Raw genomic sequence first — 22,989 nt, forward strand, 5'->3', positions numbered from 1 at the left:
ATTAGCATGAAAAAGAAAAAACAGAGGATTGCGCAATATTTTGCACAATCTGTCTAGTTATCTATTTCAATGAATAAAAAAGCCTCAACCTGTTTCAAATAACCAACAGTTATATGTTAACCAACTGACAAATGTTTAATTCATATTCATGGGAAAGCGCTGCAGAATGCAGTAATCAGACTCAGATCTGAGATCGTACTTGGTTTCTTCACACTGCGAATCAAACACAACGCCAGAATCGACGATAGAACGGACGACGTCATGGAAAAAATGACGTCAGGTTTAACTAGCCGCGGGGGAAGACTCGTCTGTGACTGTGGGCGGGGCGTACAACACCGGCTCGCGCCGAAGCGTGTAGTTAAAATACACCACGACGCCTAACAAGTCATTTTACACTTAACCGCTCTCAGAAACATCTTTATAAATTATGTTAATGCGCGCGGACGCTGTGCAGAGGGTGAGCCTAGCGTGATTGACATCGCGTCTCAGCCAATCAGGATCCTCCTGCATGTCAGTGGCGGTCCTCCTGACGCGCATCACATGTCTCAAGCGACGCGCGGCTGTGGGAGGGATTTCTCTGCAGATTGGAAGAGCTCGATAGACGGCAGAGTGAGTCTGAGGGAGACCGAGGGAGTGAGGGGGATCGCTGAGGCGCTGTTCGGAGAGCATTGTGAGTGTAATTTCACCGTTTCTCGCACGCTTGCTCGTGTTACTGCCGCGTTTCAAATGCACCATTTTTTTTACTTTCTCTCCGCTGACTGCATTCACCGCGGTGTCCGTTAGCTTGCATTATTATCAGCTAGCCAAATTGGCTAGGCAACTCCTGCTAGTTGGTAGCAGGCAGAGAAAGGGGAAAGAAGGCAACCAGGCTGCTGTGCATTTTTAACCCACACCTGCCTATTGTCACTGCAGGGAAGGGGATGTGTGGTTAATCAGTGGGGTTTTAATGTATCGCACCGTGTCGAGATGCAGGGATGATGTGTAGCGCACGCTGGAAAGTTGCTTTTGACATATGAAGCTTGTGAAATGTGTGCGCACGCCGCGTTTCTACATCTAAGATCGCGCGACAGTGAATATTTTAGAAATACTACTAATAAAATGACATTATTTTATAATAAACTAAATATTTAATAAAATAATAAATGTGGCTTGGAGGTTAAACATCATTTAAAATATATAAATGTGCATGGTTTTTGACGTTATTCCGGACAGGGTGACCCTAATGTTATTTTAACGGCCGTACATTTTTTGAAAGCCGCCGAATAGAAGGCTCGCGCTGTGACTGTTACAGATCCGTTGACTGTCATTAATTTGGTTTTTGCGATGAGAGCGTGAACTCTAGTGAAACTAACGCACTGTTTCTATGATTTTCTCCAACTCGAAGAGAGTTTATTATCGTACATGAACATTTTGGCGTTTATTGGCAGTTCGTTCTTATGAAATGCTTTCAAACGAGCTAACTTGTTCCGTTAAGCGACCGTCTCTTGTCAGTTTAACTGTCGGTGACTTGTGACATTAGCCGGGGGATTTTTAAGGTTTTACCTAAAGTGTGTGTTTGAGTCGCGTTGGAAAGTTGGAGACCGCTTCAGTTTCGGGTGAGGTAAGATGCTGATCTGTTGTCATTATCAAGACTAAACAGTAACGTTTACACCCTTTTTTGACAGGATTATTTGGGTTGAGACCGCTAGCAGGCTAAAGCCAAGCGTGAGGCTCTTCAGCTGTCAACTTGCTTTTCGACCCCATTAACGTTACCTGCTTGTTCACTTATCGCATTTCGATGCGTATTTTACTACAACAGTTCAGACGGCGTTCAAAGCGCTTAAAAAATGCCACTTTTGTCATCGTTTACTCGCCACTATGTTGTTCCAAACCCGCGTCACTTTCTTGTTAAGAGATGTTAGTCAAGAGTGACAGCCACAACCGCCATTCACTTTTATTGTAAGTTACGTTACTGACTGCCTTCCGTAACGTCGACGTTTTTGCAAAGAAAGTACGGTTTGTAACAACATAATGGTGACTAAATGATTTTATTTAATTTTGGGTGAACTGTCTCTTTAAGCTTAGCGCGTTCGTGTCAACAGTTGTAGTATAGCGTCCTAATTCCTCCTGTCATGTGTGACTCGGCATGCGGACTGGAACAAGCACTGTGCGACACGTCAAATTTGCCTTCATCGAACTTGAAGGAGCAGATGTGCAAAACACAATGTACCCAACCTAATCGGCGGACTTATATTATCTGCTGTCTGCCTAATGTGTTGAGATTGAATATGGCACCTAGAATTCCTAGATCAACCCCGGTGTGCGTTTAAATGGCGTGTCAGGTCTTTTACTCCTTGGCGTACATTATTCGCTGCCCTGTTGCTTCTTTTGCTAAAGCTTTTATAGCTCCTGATAATACCTCGCTGTATGACAGCAATGCTGAATTTGACCTTGAGTCTACAGTGTATATTCAGCTTTATTTAAATAAATTCTTAAGGGTGTATTTGTAAGTTAACTTTTTTGATCTTCACAGAATGCTTTAGATGTACACTGACCTTTGACAGATGTAGACTCAGGGTTTATTGAGATTTAAAGGGTTTATTGAGATTTAAATGTCTTTGTAATTAACATATGTTGTCATTGCAAAAATAATTCCTGAGAAAATCTCTAGAAGACAAATTTGGAGTAAATCCAGTTCAAAATCATGGTCATTGTACCTGCTGCGCATCAAACTGTGTTAAAAGAGACAAGTGTTTTCTTATTGCAGGATGGAAATGTGATTTTACCTAAGTTTTTTTTTTTTATAATGATTTACCCCAACATTTAAATAAACTAACCTTTGGCACAAGTGAGCTTCAGAGGCCTTTGGACTATTATAGGCAGAGGCATGGCCTAGTTGTATATCTATTGATTTAATAAAAAATTTTGACCTAGATATTAGTATGCAATAAAATATTGAGTTTAGCAGAATTGTTATTTATAGGCATTGTGAGAAGAGGATTGCATTCAAATGACAATTATGATTAGTCTTGTCATGCTTATATTGTTATATTAGTGTTATATATTTCATGTTGTTTTTTTTATATTGTTGATTAAGATGGTTTTTATACATATTTTGAATTAGGCTAGTTTTTTATATTTTTCTTTTTCATTTTAATTTGTTCAGAGTTTAGGAATTTTGTGAAATTTGGACTATTTATTTCCTTAGTTATTCTGATACAAGAAGTTAAGCTAAATGACAAATTATACATTTAAATAATTCAATGAAGGTTTATATTTATTAATATTATTTAATATAATGCAAAATGCACTTATTTTGTAAGATGCACATCTGCATGTGAGATTTTTGTTGTTGTTGGTCTTTAGCATATGTTTTGTTTAAATTTTACACTGTAAACCCAAATTATTTTCTCATGGACAATGGCTGTACCTCCAGTAATGTTTTAACTATGGTTTGGTCAAACAAAGTGTACATGCTTTGGTGCAGAGCATGTAGTACCAAGCTGTAATGTTATATTATTTTAATTAAGTAAATGTGAATGTTTTCCATGCTGACTGGAATGGAAAGATGGTAACTTAGCCCCTCTCTCTAGTATTGTTTATGTAGAAGGCCACTGATTTGGTGTCACATTAATCTGAGGTGACATTCAACCCCTTATAAGCTATTATAAACAGCTAAAATTAGAGTGCTTTGCTATTAAGTGCATTTGAATAATGTTGCAATTTAATTACTGCATAGCATCATGCTTGATGCTTTAATTAGTCGTCGATGAGAGAGATAAAATGGGCATCTTAGGAGCAAATGCATTTTCTGTTTGCAATCTAAATGAGTTTTGTAAATAAGAACAGTGTACAGTTATTTTCTCTGACCTCAAATGACGGGTAAATTACCACCTCCAAGTAGATGAATGATTGCTGTTCAGACTCTGTTCTCATTAAAATTCGATTTGCATTCAGATTTATTATTTGATTAGATGCATTTGATTTGATGCTCAGTAAAAACAGTGAAATCCTATTTCGCTGCAAAGGAATGTGTGAGCAGTACTGCTTGACTGCGACTTACAGGTGCTGTCTTTAAAAAGTGTGCATCTAAATATAAAACTCATAAAATTCAAGGCAGTGATGTTTGTCTACAAAACTACCACTGGCTCTGCACCCCTTTACCTAAATGAATTACTTCAGACTTGTGTGCCCTCTAGAAGCTTGTGTTCTGCAAGTGAACGTCGCTTAATTTGCATCCCAAAGAAGCACAAAGTTACTTTTAAGAATTTGTAAATTTCGTATAAAAGAATGACCTGCCCAACTCTATCCCAGCAGCTTAGTCCTTTGCCATCTTCAAGAATCGGCTAAAAACACATCTCTTCCATCTTTATTTGACCCTCTTACTTTAGCACTCATTATTCTAATTCTATTCTTTAAAATATATATATATATATATACGGGTCCTTAAAATCCTTGAAAGTTTGTGAATCTTTTTTTTTTTTTTCAAGGCCCTGGAAAGTTTTTGAAATAAACATACATTGATGCAGGTCCTTGAAAGTGCTTGAATTTATTTTTTTCAAGAATTTAAGTTTTCTGAAAAAAAAAATCCATATTATTCCATCTGGTCCGCTAATGTGTTATTTCGCCAACAATTCATGGCCAGTGCATAGAAGCTTGCTTGATTTTTCATTAGTTACGCACATTTACGTGTTACGTAAGTGTTTCGCGTGTGAGGTACTTTGTGTTGTACGTTGCCATGATGTTACAGTGACCATATTTCCTCTTTTTTCCTGGACCTGTCATCTTTTTGGAACTAAAAAAATTTCTGAATCGCCCAAAATGTCAGGAATTCAGCTTTTGCTTTCTACAGTCATTATTGCCTGCTCCCGTGATTTTTGTGTCCAATCCAAACATTCTAATATTGCATAATTTTCCCGCTGTCAATATGTTGAGTATTTAAATCTTTTTTGAATCAGCCATCTCTCTCTCTTCAACCTGTGAACAGTCAAATCTGACTCCTGCAGCTCTTGTTCAATGCAGGGTTGCCATTGACTACTTTTAAACTGTTAATGGGATGAATATTTTCCCCGTGGGTTAAAGGTTTGAAATGTTGCGTAATAACATTTGACTAAAATACCTGTCTTGAAACATTGTGCATTCTGCCTATGATAAATCTGTGCTAGATGTTAAGTTTTATGAAGGAGGGACACTTTTAAGGGGGTCGCACACCGGACGAGAAGCGCCGCGTCGCGCCACGTCTTTAAAATTCGAACACATTATTCTCTATGAGTGTACACACACCGGCGGCGCCATTCGGCGTCTGTCCGCGGCGCCCAGCTACGACTCAGAATGCTGTTCAAATTTCTGCCGCGCCACAGAGCGCCATCTGCATAGTTTTATATTAAAAAACCCAGTTGTTATAAACTGAAACTAAAATACAGTACATTTGTTTCATTCAAATAAAACATTACAAAGTGTTTGGTTACGTTTTCAGTCAGGTTGCACAGTTGCCTAGACAACAGATACAACAAAACAATAACAGACTTTATTATAACACAGATTCTTTTCATTAATTAACGTTCAAAACTCAGCTTTTATCAATTAAAATCATATATTTAAAATAATAATAATAGATGAAGTTATAACTTACCCATCTTGCTGCGAAATTGAGCTCGCGCATATAGAATGTGCGTGTCCGGTGTGCGATACCTCGAGTTGTCCTACATGTGGCGCGACGCGACGCAGCGCTTCTAGTCCGGTGTGCGACCGCCTTTAGGGAGCTTTTTAGCGGTTTATGATCAATATCCATAACAGTGACTGTAAAATATGTATTTTATGTATGGAAATGACATTTTTTAGTTTTGATATTTTGCATATGGTCATTGCACTACTTTGGGCACTACTTTAACCACCAAATAACCACACCCCAGCCCCCCGTCCTGCCCACACCCACTGTCCTCCTTTTGGAAAACTAAAATATGGTCACCCTACATGACGTTCATGCATGCACAAAAGTACTAGGATGGTACCTCTGTTACACAGACACACCTGGAAATAAATGTTGAGTTGATTTGCTTGTTATGAATGTAAACCCATGAGGCAAGAACTTCTGCTTACTTGAGCCTAAGCTCTTTTCAGTAAAATCCATGCAAAAGTTAATATCAGATAATTTTAGAATACAGTAGAGGATGAACCGGATATTCTTCAGTTTTATGCAAAACAGAAATACAACAAATAGATTATCAGATCACTGTCATATGGCCAAAATTTTATAAAAAAAAAAAAAAAAGAAGCTCGCTCTCACTTGAAATGTGTCCCCACATTAAGACCATGAATTTGAGGTAATTGAACCTGGTTTCATTTATTATACAACTTACAACATAAAAAACAAACAAAACAAAAAAAACACCTATAACACTAGCTTAAGCAAATAAAAATTCTTAAGCCTCCTCGTGCCCATTATCCCATCATGTATAATGGTTCAAGTCATCCCTGATTCAATGTGCAGTGTCAGACATGGAGGCAGGGGTCGGAGCTAATGTCTATCTTGTGTACTGTGCATGGCAATCGTAACAATCAAATTAAAGGTTCCCGTTTTTGAAAATCACTTCTTTAGATATGCTGTTTTAGGTCCTGGTGAGAACATGAAAGCATCAAGCTTTTAAGTATGTAGCTGTTTGAATGTAATACTGTTCCCACTGTGCTCATCTAACAAAGCAGAAGGTATAATTAGGGCCCTATGAAATCAGTTTTATTTTTTTCACCAAGTTCTGTGTTTTTAGCTGTAACTTTTCTAAATTGCTTTGTTTAATACGTTTATAACAATCAAAATGTATATCTAATTAATTGAGTTTATAAATTATTATTTTTTTAAATGGTAACAATGATAGAAATGTTTACTATTTTGGATTCATATTTAAATGGCAACCTTTTTGTGGTTTAATTTTCACAGAGGCTGCATCTGAAATTGTATAAGTAATGAGCGACAGTTAAAAAAAATATGTTCTATGTTCTAGTTTTGATATGGTAGCATTAATTGAAATTTGAACCTACTATATTTTTCATGTTGTCATTGTCATGTGACCAGCATCACTTCCATTCACAAATCTTTTCCTGTGGCCTCAAGGGATAATAAAGGTAGATTTCACTTCTCTAATTCAGTTCATTTGGTCCAAACCAAGGGCAAGCAATTATACATTGTAGCATTTTTAAGCATTTTTGGTTCCTTTTCACACCATACTGATTGCTTTTGTCCGGACCATTTGAAACGAACCAAAATCCAATCACATGACAATGTCCACGTCATTGGCCATGACGTATTTTCTAAACTGCTTTTTGATTGGTCAGAATTTACGTGCGGAAAATTCCAACATAAAAGGGAAAGCCAGCAAACAACACGGGGACAACACAACTATGGAGAGACGACTGCTCGGGCTGGTTTTGTCCATGGCCATAATCTATTACATTGTTTGTATACACCACAATATGCAAACAATACATTTCTATAATGAAGTGTGGATGCGGCTTGAAAACAACATTCTAATGCACTGCCTACTGTTTTATGAATATATGAATACAGTGAATTTGTACATGATACCACCTTGTTTTTGCTTACTTTTTAGTAGACTAGTATGTAGGGATGGGTACCGAGAACCAGTATTTATTTGGACCGTTACATAATTGGGTCGATACCGGAATACCTATAAGCTTCAGGACAAACAATACAGTTATTGATACTTGCATTGTTTTATCTCCGTACACTTCAATGTTAACGACGAATTAGAAGCTGCTGCTTGTCATTTCCCTGCACTGAAATATGTGGGCGACGTTTGCTCGACGTGCGTGTGATATCCAGCGCAATGCTCTCTGTGCGTGTGTGCGTACTTGCAGGCAGTAATCATGACATGAGTGAAGCGTTCAAAAGTGTGGGGTCTCGTTACAAAACTAAGTAACGAACACTAGTAATATAATGAAACATTTACTAACAAAACACAATATATACCTCAAGCAATGTGCTGTATTATGTCTTGCGGCTCTAGCTCCAATTGCAACTCACGAGAGACATTCACATCAAATGATGATTCAGCGGTAGAGTTACACTCACGAGACACTACTTGTTTGTAATCACAAAGGTACATTATTTGCGTGTGCTTAAGGCCTTGCCAGTGAAACATTAAACAGCACCTGATTATTTAGTTACTGTCAAAAACATTCAATGTTTACATATAAACACCGTTAATTATGTATAAAGTGAAAGTAAACAGGCAAGAGAGAAATGGGTTTGTGCTTCTCTTAAAGGGACAGTACTAAACATACTTTAAAGAGAAAAATAACTTGCTGATCTTGACTGAAGAACCTTAATTCAGTTGCTAAAATTCAGCAGTAATAAACAGTGTTAATTTCGTTGACTAAATATTTTCGTCATTATTTTCGTAACAGGCGAGACTGCATGAGAGAAGAGAACCAATCCGAGCCTGACTTATTGAGACGTGAAGCGAAGGTTTTCAGTTTTTAAATGAGCTCAAGGGAAGACGTCATTCGAAGAGGTGATGTCTAAAAGAGCGACAAAATGTCCACAGCTCACTTCACGTTTGACGACGAACAAAACAAAACAAAGTGTAAAGCACGCGGAGCGCTCATTCGTGGCAAGAACACAACCAATTTGAAAAGACATTTACAGACGAGCCACCTGGACATTTTCTCAAATGTAATTTCACAACGATGTTCTTTTGTTTATTGAGCTAAGCAAAATTGGAAGACTGCAGTGCGTAGATGTTGTAGCATTAAATATTACGAACTGAAAAGTAATGTAAAATAGCCCCTTCTTCAAGTTAGATGAGAGCACAATACTAATACGTAATATTATGATACATACATTTGATTAATACTAATGTTTAGTATATTTTATAATGTTCTACTTGTTGACAATATCACAAATGTTTCTATATTAGTCATGTGAAACGTGAATGTTCACATCCTATCATTATACATACTAATCTAGCAATATTGTAGCATTTAAAACATACAATATTGCTAGACAAATGAATACCTTAAGCTTTTGAATCGAAATAAAGACACAGTTGTGTTGAAATAAAGTTGAATTTGTGTTTTATATATTTTGGTTAAGTTTGTTTCCTATACCAGCTGTAAAAAATTGTCTAGTAAATCTGTTATTGATTTTAGTCGGCTAAAATACCAAGCAATTTTAGTCGACTAAAATAAGACTAAAATTAAAACAAATCAGATGACTAAAACTTGACTAAAACTAAAAAGAATTATAGTCAAAAGACTAAGACTAAAACTAAATTAAAATTTTGTGTCAAAATTAACACTGGTAATAAAATAACTTTACAACAAATTCAAGCCAAATTGTATCTATAACCGTATCGTTAAGCACTATCGGTATCAAAATGTAAATGATATCCATCCCTACTATTATGCAATTTTGGATGCAGCAAGACAGTAGTCCATGTCATGATTTTATTCTACAGCTCTAATTTTCATTTATTCATCCTTAAATTCTGTGAAATTCTGTCATACCATGAATTCCATTTTTATGACTGTGTTGTGTGTTTTTTGCATTACAGAAATCAAACTTCCTAGGAATATGAGGTGTTATTTTTCAGCATGATGGATAGGTGTTGTTAAATGGGCTTTTTTTTTTTTGAGGTGTCATTCAGGTTCTTGAGGAGTTGTGCTTTGTATGGTTGAGTGGGTGGCCTGACGGCTGCTGTGAGTTGGCAGGATCAGTGTCTGAGGGTATAGTAGAAGTGCCCAGTCGGTGGTGTGAAGTGGACTTAAGTGCACTGAGCCATGTAGCATGAGTAAGGCGGGGCGTCTCTGCATTGTACCCTCCACATAGAAATGGCCTGAACCATTTCAGCAACAGCCAGTTAGGGGGGATGTGGTGTGGGCAGTCGGAGGCTGCTAAAAATACCCCATTACCAACAGCTCCACTGCAGAGGGATCCCTGGAATCGCTGCCCTTGACTAGGTTGAACTTGGCTTGCACAGTATAGGGTCTCCAATTGCCAACCAAGACCGAAAGGGTTTTCCTTGAGGTTTTCTTGGAGCTGCACTTCTACTGCTTTCCAGTTCATTGCATTCTGTCATAGTGGAGCTCTCAGACCACATGTAGGCCTGCATGTTTATTCACAGGTGCTTAGAAAAATGTATAGTTTTTAGGGAGAATTGAATGGTGGTAAAATGCATGAAATTACACACTACCATAAATGCCTGCTGCTTTGTATGAAAGACCATAAAAGTATTTGATGTAATGCTTAAATTATTAGTCTGAAGGCAGGTGGGTGCAATCCACAGGCGCTGGTCCAAAATTGACCTCTAGCTTTGTACGGCAAGGGTTAACATTACTGTTGCTCAACCAAACTGTGGTAGCTGTTAGTTTGAAGATCCAATCACAATGATTTTCCACTGTTGTGACATGTGACCAGCTCTGCAACCTGAAACTTTCACGGTACTGCAAAGATTTGGCACTTCCCTCATCGTGGTCGAGCAGCCACTCATAGATGATAACTTGGAGAAAATAAGCTTAACTGTGCCGGACAGAGGTTATCTTGGTTGAATCTTGCATGCATTCTGTTATTTACAATCTCATCTCTTTCTGAACTGTCAAAATGAACCATGATGATAAAATGCATACCACACTGCTTGAGATGACCGTCATTTCAGGATATTCTGCTTTAAACCAGACACATTTTAGGAACAGTTGTTTCCTCAAGAGGGAGGAGCACAGTTAGCTGCTGCAGTGTGAAGCTGTTTGGCGTTTCCCTTTTCACTTCCAGTTTTAATAAATGAGAAAACTGAGCTTGTTGACTTTGACGTACTTGAGACTTTATTTGCAAATGCTTATGATGTCTTCTATTTTCTCTTAATTTTGACTGCAATGTTCATGGCAGGAGAAGCTGTTTGCCCAGTTGGTAGCCTGTAACAGAATAGCATGCTGTTTTACGCTCTGCATGTACTGCTGCAAGTAAACCAGTCCTGGAGGGCTACTACCCTTTTTACTTCTGCTTACAGAGAGAAAGCTTTCTGAACAACAATATTCAAAATTTCACAAACAAATGCTTTTGACCTCTCTTGTCTGTCCAGATTATCACTGCTGCTGATCTGGTCGGTACATTTCTTGATTATATTTATATTATATTGAAATCTTGCTGATAAAGGCAAGGATAGTGAATGTACTATCAGCCATTGTAGCTATTGAAATAGTCCCAAAGAAACTGTGAAGTCTGATTAGTATGTTATTTGGTTTGAGGGCATGGTATTGATATGGAACTTTCTCTTCTGTTTGTGTACATGAAAATATGGAACATCATAGATGAACTTTGTCCAAGCAGTCCAAGGTCTCATGGGGCGTATTTACACTGTCATTTACAGTGTCACTTCAAGTGTAGTCATTGAATTTGTACATTTGGCAGGTTCTTTTATCCAAAACAATTTGAATTGCATTAAATATACTGTTGATCATTTTATACTTTCCCTGGGAATCAAACTTACTACCTTGGGACACTTTTTCTTATTGAGATGCCTGGGAAAGATTGCCTAATAAACCTGAATTAACCTTACATTTTAGAGACTGGTGCAACTGTTATTAATAATATTAATGCTGTTTTAGAAGTGAAATCTAGATATCAACTCTTAAAATACTCCTTTCAGTTGTGTTCTATTCCATAAGTTTCCAGATTCAAAGCATTTTCATGTTACTTGAAAAAGCAACATATAATGTTGGGAAAAGGCTTTTTAGTCTCTCACATAGTTAAGATGGCAGGTCAGTTCCCACGCTACTTCTCAAAAAAGCCCACATAGTTCTGCCTGTAAAAGTGGGTAGCATGTCACCTTGAAACTCAGCCAGTGAGTTTGTTCTTACTATTTCCAGGCATGATGGAGAGTGTTCCAAACTTAAGGTGTCTGTTGATGTTTTATTTGAGTCAATATGCATATCTGTGTACATTTGGGTTTCGCTTTTGTACACATTCAGCAATAATAACACAATTTTTATTATTATTATTATAAATAATAAAAAAAGCTTTCCCTTCTCTTTTTTTGTAGGTCTCCTTGGGCTGATTGTGTGAGGTTTCATTCACAATGAAAGCAACGCCACAGGCTGAGGGGAATGGCTTGTGAATTATCCCAGTCCTGCCACCTGCAGTCGGGCATCCTCCTCCTCCTCTGAAGGAGGTCAGCTGTTTATGGGAACTACTGGCATTGGTCTCCTGAGGATATAGCTCTCATTTTTGGGACGCCATTTTTCCACCCTTGCTGAGACACGGTGTAGTCAGGAGACATGGCTAACAACTCATACAGCGGGGTGAAGAACTCTGTGGCTGAGCCCAATCACGATGGAGAGTTTGGCTGCTCACTTAAAGAGCTGCGATCTCTCATGGAACTGCGAGGGGCTGAAGGATTACACAAAATCCAGGAATCTTATGGGGACGTTAATGGACTTTGCAACAGACTGAAAACATCACCCGTAGATGGTACATAATCATTATCTTGCACTTGCTTTGCTTTGCAGAAATCGAAATGCAGTTCCAGGAGGTAAAGTGGAGGAAGCACCGACTCTTTGGATGGTTTTAATCAGCATTGTTGTGTCGCAATCTAAACATATAGCTGTTAGCAGTAGCAGTAGTGAGCAGGTGCATTTTAGTGCATATACATTGTATTTAGACGATTGCTTGCCCTGTTGCTGCTACTCTGGCAACACATGGACAGGGTGTTGATATTAGGGCTGGGATGATAAATTGATGCAGAAGCGATTCGTGTATCGATTCTTAGATTTTCAGAATGCATCAAGATTCCTCTGGAATTGATTGTGAGCTTATATTTTAACAGCAGATGTCGCTGTAATCTAGTTTTTATCCACACACAAATGCTAATGAAGAAGAGTGCTAAAGAGAGCTTGTTCATTCGGCCGAGACATGTAATTTCACCTCCGCTTAGAATGCTTTTATGACGCGAGATTTATGTAAACTGCCCACTGTGAACACCTTTGTAATTCGCTTCAACCTTTTAGAATTTTATTATCTATTATTTTAGGTTCAAATGTGTGTAAGGATTTGGAAACAAACAGCTGTTTCTAAAGCATGCAGTGCCATCTGCTGTTCAAAACCAAGCTCGGAATCGATTCAAGAAAGAATCGCGATTAGGGCTGGGACAACGCGTCGAGGTCATCGATGACGTCGACGCAAAATATGCGCATCGATTCGTCGACCTGTTTTTATTTCTCTAAAAAACGTTTGCAAAACGTTAACCTTATGTGCGCTGAATATAGGCGATGGCCGGATCAACATTCTGTCCAACGTTATATAACCAATCCAGGAGTTTTTCTGCATTGATCTTTTTTTTTGGCGGCTGTCAAAGCCTTATTTGACAGGGCGCGTATGAGAGAGAGCCCCGACTGCGCGCTCACACTCACAGTCTTCAAACAACACGAGCGCTTCTTGCTCTGTCTCTCCCTTGTGGATATTAATCAAAATCATTAAACACGATAGAAAAAGGGCGAAACACCAAAGTTTCACACGCGCTCGCGCACTCACAGTCTTCAAACTACATGAGCGCTGTCTTGCTCTCTCTCTCTCTCTCCCCCTCGGGCATATTAACCAAATCATTAGACACGATAGAAAAAGGGCGGAACGCCAAAGTCTCACGTGGAGCATTCTGAGATTTTTTTTTTTTTTTTTTTTCTTCTCCATGACAGGCTCCCACTGTAAATTTTAATTTAATTTTTTTTTTTTTTTTGGAAAAATGCTCTCTGTATTTGCTTAAAGACCTCAAGTTTACATTGGTTACTGTATTCCTTCAATTGCTCTAAACAAGTATTTTGGGTGACCTTTTTTATTGAATACTAGGCATCAAGTTCTTGTTATTTTCATCCGAAAGAATTTTTTTCAGTAAGCTAGGCCCTATGTGTTCAGTAAGCTTGTTTCAGTAAGCTATGTGTTTTCAAGGCTTCAAGGTTTTATTGAATGCTATCTCTATACAAGTGCAAAGAAATGCATTCTTAGTCAGTCTTTTGTAAATTTAAGAGCAAGAAACATATATTGCAATGTTAAGGAATTCATGTTTTTTTTCATTCAGATATGTAAATCAACATGTATAAATTGTTAGTAGTCAATTAAAAAATTTATTAATCGATGCATCGGAAAAATAATCGCTAGATTAATCGTTTAAAAAATAATAGTTTATCCCAGCCCTAATCGCGATGCATTTGGAAAATCTCAGAATCTATTTATTTTCCCAGCCCTAGTTAATATCTCAGACAATTGAGACTAGGGTTGTAACGATGTACTGGTATGACGGTTTATCATGGTTTGAAAGTGCACAATTATTATACCGTGAACACATCTACGTAAAAAAAAACTCACCACCGCATATATAACTTATTTCCACTCGGCTGCTTCAGTCTGCATTCACTCAGCTGCATAAAAGCACATACAGAAGAGAAAATGACAGAGACCGAGATTATATCTAAGCTCCATGCTGCCAGAAAACTTTGAACATAGAATTTACAGTATAATGAGGATATCATGTAAAACACGCAATCTGATGATTGCTTGTTTTGATTTGGATAAATCAAAAGTAGATATGATAAGTGTCTGAAGCACGAAGAGACCCTGGACCCTTTTCGCAAGACTGTGATGACACTTTAACGGTCATCAGCGTCGTAAATAGTTTTTCATATTTTTTTTTTTTTTGGTATGTATGTACATTTATGGCACTATTCTTTGTATTTTATCACCTTTGCATCAAATTACAAAAAAAAAGTTAACGCTAATGCGAGGGTGTTACTAATGCAGCGTCTATGGAAGGGATGGTAAACTCTCTTCTGAATACCATTATCAGTCTCTCAATTTTTTTTCTTTTTATTGAAAGTCACGAAAACACTATCGTGGAGTTTTTCTTTTGCTATTTGAGCAAATGGGAATGCAAAAAATATATTTGTGGGACTCTCCCATTGACTGATCTTAAAGTTAACCCAACTATGATGACTTCTGCTGCTGAGAAACCTGAAAATTTGAAAAAGGTCTATGGTGTTTTCAGTGTCTACATAAACATGAACATCAGCAGAGCTGCTCTGAGAGAAAACTTAAACATTTCCTAGTTTTATTTGAGACAAAACACTAAAACTGTGACAACTCGTCAAAATAAAAGTTAGATTTTACTTTAATTAACAAATATATCTGCATTGTACAATGTAATTCAAAGTAATAATGATAACAATAATTATATTCTTTATAATAATGAATTATAAATAATTAAGGAATATCATGTTTGTCCATCTTTTAACTTAGTATACCTCTTGTGCAGAAATATGCCAAAAATAAGTTTATTTTACTTGATAACATTTTAAAACATTAAAATGTCAGTGATATATATATATATATATATATATATATATATATATATATATATATATATATATATATATATATATATATATATATATATATATATATATATATATATATATATATATATAGCAAGGTGTAAAGCGTTATTTTTTTTTAATAGTTTTTAAAAATGAAATGATTAATTTTTTAAAAAGGGAGTATTCAACACGTTCATTAAAATGGTTTCAAGTTTGTTGTAATAAAAGACTTGTTTACTCAAATAACTTGTTCTTATTCTTTTAAGAGTCATTGTTATGGATTAGAATTTTTGTTTGATATATACCGCGATACTGTGAAACCGTGATATTTTCTTAGACTATTATCATACTGTGAAAATCTCATACTGTTACAACCCTAAATTGAGACCTAGGGCTGTTTTCCTTTCTAACTGGTTAGACTTCGTAGAGAATATCCTAAATATAGCCTGTGTGCATTGTCGGTGTGTTTGCCAATTGAAATAAAAATGTCAAACACATGCGTTTACATCCCATCTTGTAGTCTGTGGAACTGCGGTTACAACAGGGACGTTACAGCCTTTATTAGACACTTTCTCTTTGTCCATCTTTTTGTACTCACTTTCTTTTATGTCTCTAGGGCTGCAACTAACGACAACTTGAATTTTTTTTTTTTTTTTATAAAGTATATCAGAAATATGCACTCTGTGAACCATTTTAAGTAACATAACACCTGCTGTTAAGATGCACTCAATTAACTTTGAATTTATAACATTTACCAGTAATATATCTGCAATATAACAGCATGCACTTATTAAACATCAGAAGCAATCTGTCGGAGCACCTGACTCCACATGCAGCCATATGCTTATGACTATTTTTGAACAATTTAATATCAAATCCTTCAATTCATGGACAGCTTGGTCCATGAACATGTTCCTCCCAGTTAAAAGTCTAAAGTGGCATCATTGACACATTCTCCGTGTCACATCAATTGAAATGACCGATTCTTGTCATTGTTTTTTTTTAATTGTGTACTTTGTTGTTGCAGCCCACTTTGCTCTCGGTTTACTATTTCACACATTCTTTTGCTTTCTTTCATCAGAAGGGGTGTGTGTGCAGGTATACAGTCTTTAGGGTAAGATTGAGAAAAGTGCAGAGTCAGTGTGCAGCCCACAGCTGCAGCTCCGTTGGTTTATTACCTCTCTGTAGACATTAGGTTTAATCGCTGGCCTGACCCAGATTGAACTCTTGGGGGATGGGATTTTAGGTTTGATCCCAGATTAAAACGGCACCATGTCCATAGCAATTTTCTACAGGCTCTTTGATATGCAATTCTCTCGTGCGTGAACACACAAGGGCTGGAGACCAATATTTCATTGTGCCTGCTAGGGGCTTCTGGCCAGTGTTTCCATGAGAATACTTCACTTATCTATTAACATGCAGGCTTGATCAGCACTAATGCGTTTTTGGTATTTGAAAGTCAGAAAGTAGAAAACATTCCTGATGGAGCGATCCTAAGGGACCAGCCCTCTCTAGTATTGGTTTCTTGACCCTTAATTAGTTTTGCTTTGAAAGAAAATGTGAAAAAAGGATGCTTGCTAGGATATTCTGGTTGGTTACTATTCCAAGTTTGATATTCTGGTAGACGGGGCTCAGGCTGCTCTTTCACTCTAAATCTATGCCCTATTATTGCCAATTGCTTAGAAAAGTAATCACATTTGAGGTATCATTCATGCCCGTACCACAAAATATTTCTTTATGAACTATAATAGTGATGTAGCTCCTAGGTTTTAAACGTGTCGGACACTTGGCATCATGAATATGTTTGGCATGGCACCAAAATCAATCTTTCAGTCTTAATAATAAGGTAATTCAACATGTCTGCTATGTACAGCATGTTTGGATGCTTATATGTAGTGTCACCTGCCCCGTCCTGCCCTCACAAGGTCTGACTTTTATTTGCAGGCGATGAAATACTGAGTGATTGAAACCAAAGCTTACACTGCTGTCTGCAATCCAGAGCTATACCTTTGTCATGGTGTCAGTGGAAACTATAGCGTCAGTTCACAGCTCATATAATGGGGTCACACTGATAGCATCGATATGACTTCTAAAAATGTGTATTGTTTCCTGAATAGACTGTCTGAAACTTGGCACTTGCTGTGCCCGAGCTTTGTATACCGTGTGAATTGTGAAGAATAGTCTAAGAATTTTCCCCCTAGATATTCTATTCAGTGGCCAGACTGATAGAGGGTCCTGTCGCCTAGCCATTCTTGCTACACGGCACATGTCTAACTGAGATTGGCGCCCCACAGCGATTCACCAGTTTAGCTGTGCCCTGTTCCCTCCACTTCACAGTAGCACGCTGGCAGGCAGCCCTGCTGTCATGACACGTTTCACAGCTTAATCAGATCACTCAGCTTTGCTATAGGAAATTAAGCAGTCATTCAAGATTACAAGAGCTTTGACAATTGAAATGGGATTTCTAATTAGTAAGTAGGCCATTTCTCAATTTCGTAGCAAAGCCATCACTAATCTTTCTAGTCTTTCGAATTTAACTAGTTACTTTTTACCTCTCTTTTGGGTTCACTGTAAATCCCGACGATCTTCTCGTTTTATTCGGGTTGCATCTTTTGGTGTATTTATGCTAGCCGGTTCCACAAATCTGTTGTACTACACAGTTTGCATGTGTGGACACGAGGGAATGTCTACTCCAAATTAAAGGCGAATGCTCTAGATTCGATTTAACTGATGGGATTTTTAACTGAAAGTGCTCCTAGTTTCCATGACCCAGCCTCTCACGGACCCTGAGGATAAACATTCCTGGGCCATTAGGAGTATAAAAAATGAGTTTTAAATTCAGATTCGCTAAATGGTTTAATTAGAAGTCATTTTTAAAGGATGTATCAGAAAAGACTACTTAAACTTCTTAAATCAGGTGGGAGGTAATGTTTGTAAGGTATACAACCTGCAGTACTTGTACTATGTATGACTTGGGCTCTGACACATAAGTGTGTTAAAGGTGAAGTGAGGGTGTTTTTTGTAGTGCTATCTTCTCTCCTTTTCATTTGTAGGTTGATTTCTATGAAAAGTTTGAACTCTGGGGCACATAACGACACTTAAGCATTAGCTCAAACAATATTGGAAGTTAGAAACTGGATTGTATTGAACAGTAGTTCTCAATGGCAGTCGCCACATTTGGTCTAGAGGCACAGACATTACACACTTCAGCTTTAAGTGTGGCTGCACCTGTCAGTAATATCTTATTAATATTACTGTCTCTTAAACACTTACTAAAGGTATTTATGAATGAGATCTTAGTAAAAAATAATAATATTGCAACTAAAATGTAACCAGCATGCTACATAATCAGAGCTAAGTGGAACGTTGTGTTTGTGAGATCAAATTCTCAGCAATGGCTTTGTAGATGTGGTTTTTGTCTGTATATTGAATGGATTGATGAGCATAGTTATTTATTAATTCATGTTTTCTCTTGCCTTGTCTAGCTTGTTAAATATTTATCAGATGCTCTGTTAGTACTGTGCCCTCTTTTTCTTTTATGGATTAACGCATTAGAGATTAGTGAAAAAAATTATTTTCAATAGAGGCCCGTGTTTTTTTTTTTGTTGTTTTTAAAGTCTTCGGTGCAAACACAATGGTACGTCTGCTCCCAGTGAAGTAGCATGCAAATGAATAATTAGCTGGGTAAATGCCCACGTTTGGCTGGTCTTAGAAGGGGTTTTCCCCCCTCTTCTGTTGAATTGAATCTTCCCCTCAGTGATGTTTACGAGTAAGTGTGTGCATGATCTGGAGTGAGAGTGGAATTGAGATGTGTATTTGCAGCATAAATGCATTTTTGACAGAGGCGTAAGACCTGACTCATCTGCTCCTTAGCCCTCTCTCCAAGCAGGGACACAGAATATAATTCCTCAGCCTCAATTTCCACACTACACAAGCCTGGTTTTAATGCACTTGCGTTGAGTACAAGCGAACAAAAGTTGAATTTAGTTTGATTCATTGTTGGCTTTGCTTCCTTAGTAACCGATTTTGACCTGATGAATACACCTGAAGATTTGTCTACTGATCATTTAGGGTCTGTGTACATGTTGTTGCAGAAGTGATGGTTCAAATCATAATCGGTTACAATTCCTGCACAGTAATAGTCTTAGTCCACAGCACAACTGTAATAGTAACAACATTTGGAATCAATTTCAAAATGACTTTGTCGCTTAGTGTAAATGCAGCCAACAAAAGTTTATTTATTTCACAAAGACCTTTCAAATTTCAGGTTATTCTATAAATGTCCCCTAGAATAGAAGCCTGTAGAGTTAGAGAAATGTTTAAGCAACAGTGAAGAGATGATTAATCTCCAAATCTAGCTTTAATATTTTCTATAAGCAGTTTGCTGTAATTATTATTTAAATAATTAAAAATAGGTACATTGAGTTAAACATGAAATAGTATTTTCTTGTGAAACATTCTCTAAAAATATTTGTTTTATTCACAATTAATTTAATTTATTTATTTATTTATTTATTTATTTATTTTATTTTATTTATTTTATTTTTTTAAGTGTTGGAAGAACATAAAACTAGCAGGAAGAAGTTCATGGGGTCGAGTTTTATGAATCGCTCTTATTTTTATGCATTTGGAAGATGCTTTTATCCAAATTGACTTACTTTCAAGGTGTACATTTTATTACTTCATACATTGCACTCCCTGGGTATCAAACCTATGATATTGGAGTTCCTAGTGCTCTGCTGTTTGAGCTACAGGAATGCCCATATACATTGCCTTGAATGCAATGTGAGTAGCTTATGCAAATCTGGAAGACATTGTATTTGTCCAGGTAAAACGCTATTTTGTTGTGTGCAGTCAAAAGCCAAGTGTAATCCAGGAGCAGAAAGGAGCTTTTGAGACACAGAGTGCTAATATGCAATGAAACCTTTAGCTCATTGGGACAGAGCAAGAGCTGAGCAGCTCTATGGCTTTGCTGAGTAATGTGGAGGATGTTGTCATGACAATAGGCTCTGCTGACCAGGCTGCTCTCTGGACTGGCAGGCAAACCATCAGTTCAGTCACATGTACACATTCATTCTGACACCCTGCCACTAGATGCATAAACACGCATGCATGCTTTTCGTCCACATGGCTCATCCACCACATCTAACCGTCCCTTTGTGTGTGTGTGTGTGTGTCTGTTAGCATGTGGTGACTGAGTGAACTGAATGCACCGTGCACACACCATGACTTCTTTGAATATCTTCTTTGAATATAGAGAGTTATTCAAATGGGCAAACCAGAGGACTGTTGTTAATCCAGTGCATTTGAAAATGACTGCGTACAATGTACTCAGCGTGTGTTTTTTTTTTTTCCTGTCAGTTCTGGCTTTTCTTATTTGACCTTAAGTCACCGTTTGCATACCCAGGAAATTTTCATGATCTTGTCAAAATCCCAAACGCTTCACTGCTGTAATGGCAGAATTAATGGACTAGCTATGCTAATAGCTCCTAATCGATCAAATACAGAAATGTGTAAGCTGTAATTATACACAAAATAAGATTTTAGCCTGGACATGGACAGACATGATTAAAACTGTTTCTATAATATAATAGTAATAATTCATAATATTTCAGCAAATACTTTATAAATGTATAAAAAAATTCTGAATGTTACAAATGTCAGTTTAACAATATATTTTTTATAAAATGAATGTTTTATGGTATTTTTTGATCAAATAAACGCAGCCTTGGTGTGTTATTTCCTTTTAGAAACATTTGAAAAACCTTACCAACCACAAATGTTTGAACAGCAATGTAAACGGATGTAAATGATAAATAATATAGATTCTAAAGAAGTCAACCATTTTCTGATTCAATTTGTGAAATATTTGCCCCCCCCCTAATTATTTTCATATTGCTTCTCTGTGACTTTTTGATCTTATTCAGAAAGTCTTTATCTGTAAAAGCTACTGTTGTTGACCCACATGTCATTTCTTCCTGACTCTCATAGAAACTCATTAAGCATTTTCTGCTGCTATTTAAGAGCTGTGTTCAGTGTTTACTTGAATTAATACTTATTTTTCTCACTCTTTTCTTCCAGGATTAAGTGGGCAGCCTGCAGATATTGAAAAAAGAAAAGTAGCATTTGGACAGAACTTTATACCTCCGAAAAAGCCAAAAACCTTTCTTCAGTTAGTGTGGGAAGCATTACAAGATGTAACATTGATTATTTTGGAAGTGGCAGCAATAGTTTCTTTAGGCCTTTCTTTTTATAAACCTCCGGATTCAGAAAATAAAAGTGAGTAACCTATTTTTTTCCTTAGTTCATGATCTCAATTTCAGGTGGTTCTGAACGGAGTTTTATTTTTTGTTTGTATTTTTTCATAGATTGTGGGGATGCAGCGGGTGGAGCAGGGGATGAAGGAGAAGCTGAGGCTGGATGGATAGAAGGAGCAGCTATCCTCCTGTCTGTCGTTTGTGTGGTGCTCGTGACGGCCTTCAATGACTGGAGCAAAGAGAAACAGTTCCGTGGCTTACAGAGCCGCATTGAACAAGAGCAGAAGTTTACGGTGGTTCGGGGAGGGCAAGTCATTCCGATCCCCGTGGCCGAGATTGTCGTAGGGGACGTTGCACAAATTAAATATGGTAAGCAGAAATAAATTTGCAGATAGCTTTCATTTCCTTCTTGGAAGGAAAACCACGCGTATGAGCTTAGCGTTTAAAAATCTAACTCTACCAGTCTTGCAATTTACTGGTGTTGAGTAATGATCTTTTCCTGTATAGTCACCTTTAAAAAATTCAAAAACTGCTGACGGTAGTGTACATTATTGTGATGGAATGCTTTCTTCATCAGGTGACCTCCTGCCTGCTGATGGAGTTCTCATCCAGGGCAATGACCTCAAAATAGATGAGAGCTCTTTAACTGGAGAGTCTGACCATGTGAAGAAATCGATGGAGAAAGATCCTTTGCTGCTGTCAGGTGGGACATGAAGTTACAATCAACAGCAACTGCAGCAACGTTTGTCTGCGCAATCCTGTAACATTTTAGAATATTCTCTGTGTCCTGTCTCACCTCTACCCGAAAAGTTCAGCCAAACCAAATACATGTCCAATGTGGGAGTTCAGATGTTTGCAATGTAGGACCTGCTCCCTCTCAGCGAGGCTATTGCACATCTTCAGCTAATCCCATTTTATGAAAGCCAGTTGATCCTCTGATAGAATGACATTGCTGTGTGCTATCCCAGAGGAGATGAGGGGGGATTTGTGAGCCTGAGTGGGCATGTCTCCAGCAGAGCCTGCGTTGGCATGCTGAGTCTACCCCGGCAGAAACCTCTCCCTCAATTTTTTTTTCATAGACCCCATTCACAAGCTTAAACAATTATCCAGAGCTGTGTTAAAACCAATTTCTGAAGGCCCAAAAAATGGCCACTCATTTCACTCATGAGAAAATACCATTGTCCAAAGAGCCCAATAATATACAATTGATTTGAAAACCTCCTGTTTAAAAGCCTATTCACCAAAAGGATGACCTCTATAATGGTAAAAAAATATATATATATCTTAATATATTATTGAGATATAAAAAACCATTCTAAATTTTAAGAAAAATTGAATCCACACTACGACTGTCACAATAACCACAATATCGGAATACGCGCAA

General features: G+C 37.4%; 1 protein-coding gene across 6 annotated transcripts in view; it reads left to right on the forward strand.

The window, feature by feature from the left end:
• Nucleotides 1–416: 416 nt before the first annotated feature.
• The window catches only part of LOC113065535 (plasma membrane calcium-transporting ATPase 1-like), a 35,690-nt gene continuing 13,117 nt past the window's right edge, over nucleotides 417–22,989 (forward strand). For 2 of the 6 annotated variants that reach the window (XM_026236847.1, XM_026236876.1), the window contains exons 1-5: nucleotides 417–670; nucleotides 12,030–12,457; nucleotides 21,430–21,627; nucleotides 21,717–21,974; nucleotides 22,183–22,308. In XM_026236847.1, coding sequence (XP_026092632.1) covers nucleotides 12,265–12,457; nucleotides 21,430–21,627; nucleotides 21,717–21,974; nucleotides 22,183–22,308 — 775 coding nt within the window. In that variant the 5' untranslated portion in view covers nucleotides 417–670; nucleotides 12,030–12,264. Of the gene's footprint in view, nucleotides 671–1,281; nucleotides 1,601–12,029; nucleotides 12,458–21,429; nucleotides 21,628–21,716; nucleotides 21,975–22,182; nucleotides 22,309–22,989 lie in introns of those variants that run through there. The other 4 variants (XM_026236882.1, XM_026236891.1, XM_026236858.1 and 1 more) reach the window with 3 other exon arrangements.

Source organism: Carassius auratus, chromosome 4, assembly GCF_003368295.1.
Source record: "Carassius auratus strain Wakin chromosome 4, ASM336829v1, whole genome shotgun sequence".
Taxonomy (NCBI): domain Eukaryota; kingdom Metazoa; phylum Chordata; class Actinopteri; order Cypriniformes; family Cyprinidae; genus Carassius; species Carassius auratus.